Raw genomic sequence first — 12,016 nt, forward strand, 5'->3', positions numbered from 1 at the left:
CCCAGAGGCATGGAGGCTGCTGGAAGGCCACCTGAAATAGTAAGGCAGATGAAGCTTGAGCCAAATGGTTTGATTTGTGCGGCCTCACTGCAGTGGGAGAACTGCTGGAGGCACCCGCCCACTGCTGGCTGTGTTGCCCAGCTCTCATCGCCCACCCAAGCCCCATGCTCCTTCCCTGTCAGACAGGAGGCATCAGGTCTCCTTATCTTAAAAATAAAAAAAAAGATTGCCACCCCAAAAAATCGGAAATTTTGAGGTTTTTCACTTTCCCTTAAATAAAGGAAAACAGATTAGGGTTTTTTTCCAGCTGCAGTTGTAGATGGATAGCTCACCTTTACACGGATGAAAGAACAAGTTAATTTTTTCTCACAAGGAATTTCCTCTTGCCCAACAGTTGTGTATGTAGGTCACAGCAGTTTCAAATTCACCAGTGGATCCAAATATGTACTTAAGTTCCACTCACACACAAAATACTTTATTTTGCAGTGGGGGAAAAGAAAGAAGAAAAGAAAAAAAAAAAAAAGCGCCAAGAAAAGGGGCACTTGTTTACCATGCTGGTACCATATATCCATCAGATTTCCTGGAAACATGAAGAGCTTCTTCAAACAAGTCACACCAAACTATATTCATATGTCTCCCAATTATCTGAAATGAAGCATGACATCCCCTGCAACAGGCCACCCACAGGAACCCAGCTGCCCGTGCTGATGATGGCAGAGATGTAACTGGGCTCCATCTCTGTACTGTGAGAACTGCTTGCATGCGCAGGGCTATGGGAAGTCATCTCCGCAGGTAGGAGACTTTTAAGACAGTTTCCATTACAGGTCCTCTGAGCTGCACAGACCCACTCACCTTTTTTGTTAAACACTGGAGTGCAATAGTCTCTTTATAAATGAAAAAGTTGCTTTACTTTCATTTTCAGCACCGTTTCCTCCAATTTTTTTAATGTAACAATATACATCTTTTTTACTTCTAACCAAAAGTTTTATTTTCATAAAATTTAAAGCAGTATCTTTTTTAAACAATCAAAATAATAATAATAACAATAATAATAATAAAATAATAAGTGGCTTTCATGGAAAGCAACATGCATAATCTTTAACCAGTTACTAAAACTGTATTTCCCTGTGTAAACAAGGGCAGAGAAGCCTCTTCCAATCTTGTATGTCAAAATTCAGCTGATTTTCGCAAAGGATAGTCTCCTCAAAAGTTGTCAAACAAACTTACAGCTGCTCTTAAGCATGACTGCATTCAAGGTACTTATTAGCAAAGAATTTCAATACCTCTTCAGGACTTCTGCCTGCACAAGAAAGTCCGTTTCCATGGGCCTTCACAAGAGCTGCCTCCGGCTGAGTCAGAGTTTAATGTCCTGCGATTCTGACATTTTGGCAAGTGTTTTCTTGACCCTCAGGGCTGTGAGGCGGGAGGCAGGGTTGTGAGCCCAGCACTCCATCATGAGTTTCCCCATCTGCCGTAGGCACTGCAGAGAGAAACGGGAAAGTCCCACCTGTGTCAGTGGAAGGAAACTGAAGAGATAAGGTCTTTTCTAAGGGAAGACAAAAAAAGATAGCATGCTGCCTGGTACTACTGGTACCTGGTTCAACAGCTTTTGTTTTCTGTATATTGTTGAGAGTTCTCCAAACATGGCAATTATTTTTATAATTTATGACAAGTTATAGTCTAGACTTGGCTGTATGCTTTTTTTTTTTCAATACCACAAAAGCACTTTTCTTATTTCCCCTTCCCCAAACTCAGGCAGCCTGACCTGCAAAAGCATGGCTCTGTACAGCGAGCCCTTCGCTTTACAAATTCAGTGGAATTTGTTTTCCTCAGCCAGTGACCAGCCCCCAGGATACAGCCTAGTGGGAGCATGCACTCATGGCTCCCTCCTGGACACCCTTGCTGGAAAGCCACCTGCGAGCACCTGGCTTGGCTCTGCCCTGTCTCGCTTCCGAAACAGAGCCAGACCCTTGTCCGGCTCCCAGCAACAATTCTCTTGCTGGCAGCACCTCAGCATTGCCTTTGACATCCTGGAAAAGGAGCATACATCCCTGTCCTGTGTCTACCACCTGCTTCCAAACATAAAGCACCACATAAGCCACCACAGCTGGGTGATGACCCCGTCAGCCTACAGATTGACGCTGCCTGGAGATTTGCTTGCTACAGTAGGAAAACACAAGTTTTCCACCTCATCCAACTTGCTCCCTTTTTTCATGAGGCTCCTGGCCCAGAAGCAGTGCAGACCCTGTAAGGCTTAGTGCCCAGAGCAGCCTAATACATTTCAGATTAATGCAGATTTTTATAAAGACACTTCGGTGATACACAGGTTTTATGCACTAACAAGTTTGCCTCTCATCACCAGAATGCCTGGATGAGGCTAGCCAATTAATCAAGTACAGTTTTTTCGACAAGCCTCCCCAATCTTCGATATGTGTGGTAGCAGACCAAACACACACTGTGTGCCACCTCACACAAGCCCTTGCTGGGATCGATACTAACAGCATGTCCTCTGGTGTTTCCATTCCTGGACTGCAGGCTCAGAGGGATTTGGCTAGGGAGAGGATGAGGCAGCTGAGTCTTGGTTAGATCTTCCCACACTGGCTGTGGCACGAGTCCTCAAGCCTTCCAGGGAGGTGGTTTTATTTTCCCTCACATTCCCAAACTGCCTACATCTCATGCCACTTAAATCTTTCATCTATCTGCAGAATATTCATCTACACACTGCTGCTCCCAAAGGGCAGTTGTCTTCTGTGCCTGTAGAAAACTGAACAACATTAAACTGTACCAATTAACATGATTAATGACCTCTCCTCTATAGCATCTTGAGAGCAGTCAGCAGGTTTTCCTGTGGTACCTCAACCGTTCATCTTCGATCTCATTCTCATGAGCACAACTTTGCTTTGTTACAGATGCTCAGCAGAGAGAGTCGAGATTCTTCCCCAGCTCTCTCAACCTTCTCATTTTATTCTGGAAAGCATTTTCTGAGTCCTACATCTACTCCAAAAGGCCACATCTGTAGCCCTCTTTGCTAAAACATGAAGAGGTACGTGAGCACTGCTTTCTGTAAGATGTAAAGGGGTGAATGATCAATGCCCCTAGGGCAGCCCAGCTACTGTGGTCAGTACTATTTCATATCAATACCGTAAGAGTGAAACTATTATCGTATGCTCATGTTAGTGTAAAATCATGGTAAAGTCATGCACACCTGTCATCACAGAAAAGCTGTATGCTCATTCCATTTCAAAGAGATGGGAGATTTCTCCCTCTTTAAAAAATAAAAAGGAAAAAAGCTGGAATTGCAGCCCCACACATCAGTACTTGCTGAAGCAGCTGCTGGTACACCAAGGATGCTGCTGCTACACTGTACGCTACGAAATAATTTCTCTTTCAAAATTTTTGCCTAGCCAATGATTTAATGCTATTAATGCTGGGAGCAGAACGCAAAATGAGTGCAAGAGGAAAAGAGACTAAGAAGGTCTGAGCACAGCCTGCTATCACTGTGGGATCTGGTAAACAGCACACAAGGAACCCACTTGCAAGTATCGCAGCCTATGGCCCCCATGGCTCCGAAACCTGCAGAGGGCTGGGCTCTTTCCCAAGCCCTGTTACACTAGGACTGGTGCTAGCACCAGTAGTAAAGCTCCGCCTCACTCAAAATGATGCAGAATTAGGTCAACCTCACTCACTCACTCTGATTAAAAAACACAAGCTGCATTTTAAGGGGGACGATACCTCATCACTGCTCCATCTGTTGGGAAAGGAAGGGCGCAGTCTCTTGATGCACACAATCTCCCGCATGTCCTCGTATGAGGGGTCACTGGGCACAAGGTCGTGGTACGGAAGCTGGTATTCCTCAACTATTCCTGGAAGAAGCAATTAGTTGCCTGTCACTTGCAGAAGACAACTCCCACTACCCTGTTCCCTTCCCATTTTGTAACAGATTGGCCATACTGTTTAATAGACATACTTCTTAACAGGACTCCCCTGCCCTAGAAGTTTATTCCACAGACAAGTTCCAATGTAACCACTGCCCTGTAAAGACTGGCCAGGTGTCCTAATCAGAAAGCACAGCTACTGGCCAAGCAAGACAGTTTCTACCACTGCTGTCCAGTCCAGCAATCTCCAGTAAGTGATCACAGAAAAAACTAGTAGCATAGAGCCCGTATTAGAGTAATTTGGCAGGGAATTAACCTTGAATTAGGTCTCTTTCTCTTATCAGTGGACCTGATATATATTAAAGGGCATTTCTGTGCCTTTTCAGAACATGGCAAGGCACCATTCTTTGTGCACAGTGATGATGGCAAAAATATTACAGATTGACATCACATCATTGCAATACACTTTACCAGTTTGTAAACACAGGGATCATGTTGCTCATCAGTGAAATTCAGCTCCTCTAGGGAAAGCACAGAGTGAGCATGCAGCACAATACTGCAGGCTTTAAAGATCCATAAAGTCTGGTGAAGGTAGGATAGACCCGAGAGAGACGTGCTCTACTCTCACTTGCCACCAATCTGATAAGTAACTGCTGCCAAGTTATTTCTCTGCATTTAACTTTCCTCAGTGGCAAAATAGAGGTAATGACACCCATCATTTCTGCACTACACTGAACTCTATGTGCAGAAAGTACACATAGCCTACACACACAAGGATGGATCTATGTCCCAAGTCTGCAGCTGGCTGCACTGACTTATCTTTGCTGTCCCCACATTTGAATGCCTGGTATCAGAAGGAAATGAAGCACATCACTGGTGTGACAATGATGTAACAAGTGCCACTTCCCTCTATTATTTTTTTTTTACTTGTCCTGTAAACAGATTATTTATTTTAAATAGTGGCACAGCATACCTCCACGTTGTTCGTCCTCCTCCTTCTATTAAATTCTAACAAAACAAATAAATCCCTATTTTCTTTCTGCTAAATTAGCTGAATACCCCCAGATCAGAAGAAATGTGTCATGATTGGAAAAGGCCCCCAAATATGTTCCATACACCTTCTTCAATGTAGGCGTCCACTGCTTTCAAACAAGCCATTAAAACACAGTCTAAATCTTCGCTGTTGAACTAGCACTGACTGATGCTTTAAAAGAAGTTTCAGGAAGAGAATAGGTATTAAGAGTTACCTGTATTGTTTATCCACCTTTGTTTATTACAGTAAAAGCAATTACCCAGAGAAAAGGATGTAATGCCAGATTTGGATTATAAATGGGTTTCACTGACACAATTAAAAGCAATCTCCCAACCCTTTACCTCCTGAAACACATCTCCTTGCTATCTCCCAAAGGATGAGTCCAAAACTGTACATATCAGCCATGATGTATGACTGAAAGTGATTTCTGTTCAAGCTTTCATCCAGCACCTCAGGAGGCATATAGCGTTTTGTTCCCACACGGGTATTTGGAGGTATGTCTACCTCGTTTGTATCACTAGAAAAAAAAAAAAAAGAGAGAAGAGGAAAAAAGGACATCAAACATGCAATTACCTGTCTTGAAGAGAAAGCAATTTAGATGGGACAAGTAGTAGATTCATACCACATCCACTCTCAAACAAGGTCAAAAGTAATGCATAATCTTAATGGAACAATTCGTACATGGAAAGCCTCTTAGTGTGAAGGCAACCCTCCTTAGAAGGCTGAGCCGCCTGAGGCTATGGTAAGTATTCAAATGAAGAACCACAATGGAGATGACTCAACAGGGATGCTGTAACTTTTGTGAGATTTCATTAGCATTAGCCTGAGCAATAAGGCTGGTGATAACAATCAAATCTTCATTAAATGCTGTTTTTCCAGCATACTCTACCACCTAATGCTTTAGTCTTAGCAATTAATGGAGGACACTAAATAGCTGGGGCAGAATCACTTAGCTACAGCAAATCAGATCTGCAAAGACAAGTCTTAACAACTTTTCCTGCATGCATTGTGTTTGATCTCTCCCAACCATTACACATCAAGATGGCAAACACAGATATAAATGTGTGAAAAAAACTAACCAAATGTGTCACACTTCACAGGTTGACCAGAAGAGACAATGTATGTCTAACAGGAAGCAAATTCCCATTAATTATGTGACTTTTTTTTTCTGATTAACTCAGATTCAGCTGTATCAATTTTAACATTCATTAAAAGTTTAATATATGATATATATTATGGTTTGCTTCAAAAGGTCCGTTTCCCTTTAACACCTTCAAAACATATATTAAACATGATGGATACAACAAAATCTCACAGAATAACTATAAAACTTCTGTAATTTTCTTCACCTACAGCATTTTTTTTCACCTACTGTTATATAAATGACAAAAAAAGCTGAGCCTGATATCACCAGTCACCTACAGAGTCATTAAATTATACATACGCATTTCTGTATACCTCCAAGAATGTAACATAAACCTAGTGACCTGCACCACCCTGCAATATTTCGAATAAACTAAGAAATACAGAGAACTTTACTAAACTCATTAGCTTCAGCAGAGCACAGCCCTTTCAACTCTTTTTTTTTGTTCCTGGTTGAGAAATGCTGTCTAAGGAATGATTTGGTATGAAAACAAGCAGAGTAAATAAGACAAATTTCATTTGGACTGTAATAAATTTATATTTCACCTTCTTTTATAGTAACACTTGGTAGCTCCCAGTTCTTCGCTGTTCATACCTAAGCAGTGTGCTGCTCTGTACTTGTCAGGCAAGGCACACCTGCAAAGACTGAACTTCTTCCCTAAAACTTTTACAGTGAACTGTGTATTTCCAAGTTGTTGTTTTCTAGGCCCCTGTTCCTCAAAGTAAAAATATTCCTTTCCCATCTCCTAAAGAAAGGTCAGGTTCATAAAGGAAAACCCTCGCCAAAAACCTGGCAGATAAGTGAATGGTGGGAAAAGCACATAAACCCAGCCTTTCCTTACACTGAACAACTTCAGTTCAAGATTTGTACAGAATTCTTAAAATTGTTTTTGATACTTCAGGGAGCGCACGGTTTCAAAGCTGACTTCTGAAACTGAAACCTTCGGTCTACGGCCATGTTTCTGTGCACAGAAAAATCAGAGACTCCGTAACACACGTCTCCACCACCAGGACCACTGCCAAGAACTCAAGCTCCTTTTGAACAGAGATGTCAGACAGCAGTGAATCCTTTATGAATCCCAGGAGTGAATAAGTCCTACTTGTCTGCTCTTTCTGAGCTGTTTAAACACACAACCATTTTTTAAAAATCAAATTTAAAAGCCATTTAAAAAATCAAATCTATACTTTCGCAATTTGATTTGTAGGAAATGAAACAAAAGACAGCACAAATGGGGTGCTTTTCAATAAATCCCAATTAGTAACTTGTGCAAATGATTAGTATTTTTCTATATAGGTTGTGAGTGAATTATCTTGGATCAGACAAGCTGAAAGCTTCAGTGACAAGTTTACAGACATGACTTCAACCTATCAGCGCTACGTCCTTTTAGCATGTGGTAGCAATAGTCAGGTTGCTACTGAAGGCCAAGTGAGGAAAACAGAACCTTTACGCAAATGCAATTAATGTGCTCAGTAATTAAAAAGTGACTATTTATACACCTGCATTATGTGTTTATGTGACATTCTCACCCACACAGGTATCCCCACCTCACATACAGGTGAGCATAACCTGAAAGGTAGGCACACATACACTGCAGATGCTTACTCACACACGCACACTTGCTCAGACAATTAAACCAGCGTCTGCATCTGATTTACCAACCTCTTCTCACCTTCCCTACTTCTACTCACCTGATAAATTTAACAGCCAAGCCCAAATCTGCTATACAGCAGGTACCATTCTTTTTCACCAGGATATTCTTACTTTTTAGGTCACGGTGGGCAATAGCAGGTTTGCCCTGAGTACTGAAGATCTCAGTGTGCAGGTGGCACAAGCCACTAACAGAGGAGTAAGCCAGTTTTAGCATAGCTTTTGTGTCCAAGGTAGTAGATTTTAGATAATCATAAAGTGAGCCATTCTCATGGTAGTCAGTGATGAGATACAGCTGGGTCCAAGATCCTGTACCTTTAATGTCTGCAGCAATGAATCCTGCAAAAAAAAAAAAAAAAAAGAGACTTTCAAGTTAATATTTCTCATGGCTTTTCTTGACTGCTCAGAACTCTGGACTGTCAGCCACTTCAATATTTTTATTTTATTAATATATTTGATTTCTTTCATCTTCCTTCCATGCAACTATGCCTCACCTCATAGCCTTTAACATATTTTCAGAAAGCCCAGATATGGAAATACAGGTGGCAGAAACAGACATGTGGTCTTTGGAGTAACAGTCCCCAAACCTCATTATTTTTGAACTTTTATTTATGTTTCAGTAATTCTTGAAACATCTGTCTTCTGAAACATGCTGGGTGGCTAATTGCAAAGCACAGCAGGTAACAAAGCACATAGGAAAGGGCATCAGACAATAGCAAATAAAAATTATTAAACTTAAACTGCATACTACCAAACAACTCTTTTTAATTTCACTCACCGAGGATATTTTCGTGTCTCATCAGGACAGTCTGGTAGATTTCTGTTTCTCTGAACCAGCTGGCCTCCTCCGTGGTAAAAAACACTTTCACCGCTACCTTTTCACCACGCCACTTTCCCATCCAGACTTCTCCGTAGCGACCTTTCCCAATCTGCTTTACCATCTGAATCTGTTTTGCAATAGTCCTTTGAACCTGTGAAATGCCAAAATGGGTGGTTACAGCTTCCTCCACAGAAACCTTCTGTGTTCACCTCCCTCCTGTGCAGCAAGCCTGGTGAAAGGGGAATACAGAGCCATTGCAACATGGATTTCAGCAAAGCTCCACAATGTGGATGCTCCCCGTTGCCCCCAGGATGCAGTGCTGCTGAGACCATTCCTGCTACTGTGAAGAAGCCTTTCCATACACTCCCAAAATGCACCATTGCCTCTCAGGAAAGTAAATCAGTCTGTTGAAGGAAACATTTGGCTACAAGGACTGGCATTTTTATTTTCTTGTAGGAGACTGCCATTTTGTGGAAAATTTTTTTGTCATTTTTGGAAGAGCTTTGACAGAAAACACTCCCAGCCACTCCAAACCAAATCAAATTCCAAAGGGGTAGGTAACACATTTTTAATTAAAATGGGGATATTTATTACATGCTCAAAGCCGTTGAGACTCAAGGCTAGGGCTCACAAAAGCCAAAAGCATAGCAGCCCTCCAAACCTAGCAAAATTACTGACAGCAGCCTCCTATCACCTTCCTTGAAAATCCTATGCATAATGATTTCAGAACAAATTCAGCGTTAGGAACCTCAACCACTACTTACACAGTTAGAACCCACGTGCTTACATTAATATTAATAATCATCATTACATAGTAATCAAAAGTAAGATTTTTTTTTTTTCCAAAGATATGACAGGAGAGATTTAAATCTGCCCTTTCTAGTGTCTGTACCAGCTTTGCCAGTGGCTGTACTGTGAACTGATGCAAAAGTCAATCCATTTGTGCAGCTGTAGCATAAGATCAGTGTACTTGGCAGCATTGCAGAGATACCCTTCATAAGGATGGCAGACCTCACGTAGCAGATGGACTGATTCTACATTTAACAACCTTTTATGACTACAAAAAATCTTGGACAAACGGAGGTTAATATATTCTGATAGGATTGGAGCGTGCCTGCGGATGACATATTTCTAGAAGTTCACAAATGAAAACTCAAGTAGATGTTGCAACAAAACCCACTGGTGGTCAGGGCTGACTCAGCCTCACCCTGTAAAAGGAGATTAACATGTCACGCTCTTGTGCTCCAGTATGGCCAGTTCAATCCACAGCTGAATGATTTTTGGTTTAGTAGGGATCTCACCAGATTTTGCAGGAAAGTAACTTACAGCCTCCACTTCAAGGAGTTTTTATCTGGCCCAAGCAACTGGAAAAATCTGGACAAGGGCAAATCCAGCGTCTCTTGGTTTTGCCACCATCCATACACAAATTTCTAGCAGTTTACTAGAGCAAGTGTGCACTGTCTGAATTTCTATGAATCATATACATTTCCTTTAATCCCAAATATTTTTGTGATCTTGCCTGACACACATGATCAAAACTTGATTTTAAAATCACTTGTTTCCTTTGTTATCCTTGGGAGGTTCAGTGGAAACTACTAGTTTAGTAATGCAGAGCAGGACTGCCACAACCCCACTGCAGCATGAAGGTATGTCCAAAGATGAACTCAAAACCTATTAGGTAAAGTCTATTATAATTTGTTTTGTAAATAAATTACTGGGTTTCATTATTAGACAATTTAAAGAAGAAAAACACAGAGTGGCATTTATGCAAAGCTAGTTCAAAAGTCCTAGCTTTCTTCTGTCATTTAAACCAAATTCCATTTTTTCAGCCCTCCAATGTATTAGACTTCCAAGATGATGGCTTCAGTGCCATCATTTTTTATTAGCATCAGTGAAAGCCAACAACAGAGATCAGCCCTACCTTTTAAAATTGACTTATTCTCTTTTATACCCTCGTATAGTGATTGAACAATAGTTGTATTACATTGGATTTTTGCTGTAACATTTTGTAATGTCATTTTAGCATTGTTGCTTTCTATTTCACCCATTTTAAAAATGCATCCTGAACAGTAATGCAGTTATAGCAAATAACTTCATTTCTGTAAATATATGTAACGGCATCATAAAGTATGTGGAATTACAATACTTAATGATGAAAAGTTCCTTATTAAATTAGATTAAGAAAATGAAAAACACATTTCTTTATGTGTTTTCAGGTGGCAGAATACTATGTGAAGGACCTTAACCTGGTTTCCTCTTGCTAGAACTGGTCAAGCAATTTCCTATGAATGATTTATTTTAAGGAATCTAGCCCTTTCTTGAATCATAAATTGATCATGATTTCTAAAATAAATCAGTTAACCAAAATTGCTGGATGAACTGACTTCACAAACATGCTGAATGATGCATTCATGTGAATTATTTACACTGAATGGGGTTGTTTTTTTTAAAATTTTCAAATCTGTGTATTTTGCTGCTTGATCTCTGTGAGCAGCCAGGTAAGGTTACATGGACCTGCTTCCTCTCCCTGACTGGAATCAATCCAATTACCAACTATTTCTACTTTCTGCGTTCTATTTTTCTGATGTTCAGCTAAATGCACTCAGCTACTGCAGATGAAAATTCAAACAAACCAACCTTTCGTAACTTTAGTATTTTGAACAGAGAACTGCATACTTACGGCTGGGATGCAGTCCATTGAAAAGCAAAATACATTGGAAGAGGAATAAGGAAAAAAATACACGAAAAGGTAGAGACCAAACTGTAATTCAGCAAACTCTTCACACAGACCACTGAAATAAATGTCCCTAATGTCTAATTTCCTTCCCTGATTTTGCATATGGATCCACAGGGGCAACAGCTTTGCCTACACTCCTTGCTGTGCCAAGGCCAAGGGGGGTCTTGCCTGCGCGGACTTGACTGTGCACCCCGGTTTGTTGGCTCAAAGCTTTTATTTACAACTTCCTGGTTTAAAATTTGATTGGCAGCATGTGACCTGCAGCAAACCTTTCTGTCAGAGCCACGGACAGGTCAGGAGAAGGAAAACTTGAATGTCAAAGCATTGATAAAAACTCGGTTAAAGCTTGTTTTTGGTATCATATTTGTAGTCATTAGAATAAATGTTCTGCACACAAGGAATACATTACTGTTTAGCATAAAGTGACATTTTGTAATAAATATGCATCTTACTTTCCTGAAATAATAACTTTGGATGTTTCAGTCTTTGAGTAAGAAATAATAGAGTTAAAATGAAGCTCTTCCACAATAAAGTCTACAGCATTACCAGGCACTTTCTATATACTTGTTTTAGACATGGGCCCAGAGGAATTAATCTGTGCATTTCTAGTGAGGCTGTAGTGGTTGTAGCTGTCAGGGAAATGCAGTAAACATCTATTACCAAGCACAAGATTCATTATAGCTCTCGTTTTTCTTCTCTTCCACAGAAAATCACTACTCAAGGGGAAAGTCTGAGGGGAAAATGTATGCATTTTCATAGG

General features: G+C 40.7%; 1 protein-coding gene across 2 annotated transcripts in view; it reads right to left on the bottom strand.

The window, feature by feature from the left end:
• Positions 1 to 1,185: 1,185 nt before the first annotated feature.
• Positions 1,186 to 12,016, bottom strand: part of BMPR1B (bone morphogenetic protein receptor type 1B) — a 253,229-nt gene continuing 242,398 nt past the window's right edge. For both annotated transcript variants that reach the window (XM_055796198.1, XM_055796199.1), the window contains 5 exons: positions 8,478 to 8,670; positions 7,741 to 8,038; positions 5,250 to 5,425; positions 3,733 to 3,863; positions 1,186 to 1,480 (listed from right to left, as the gene is read on the bottom strand). In XM_055796198.1, the coding sequence (XP_055652173.1) occupies positions 1,355 to 1,480; positions 3,733 to 3,863; positions 5,250 to 5,425; positions 7,741 to 8,038; positions 8,478 to 8,670 (924 nt within the window). In that variant the 3' untranslated portion in view covers positions 1,186 to 1,354. The remainder of the gene's footprint in view (positions 1,481 to 3,732; positions 3,864 to 5,249; positions 5,426 to 7,740; positions 8,039 to 8,477; positions 8,671 to 12,016) is intronic.

This window comes from Falco peregrinus, chromosome 2 (assembly GCF_023634155.1).
Source record: "Falco peregrinus isolate bFalPer1 chromosome 2, bFalPer1.pri, whole genome shotgun sequence".
NCBI lineage: Eukaryota > Metazoa > Chordata > Aves > Falconiformes > Falconidae > Falco > Falco peregrinus.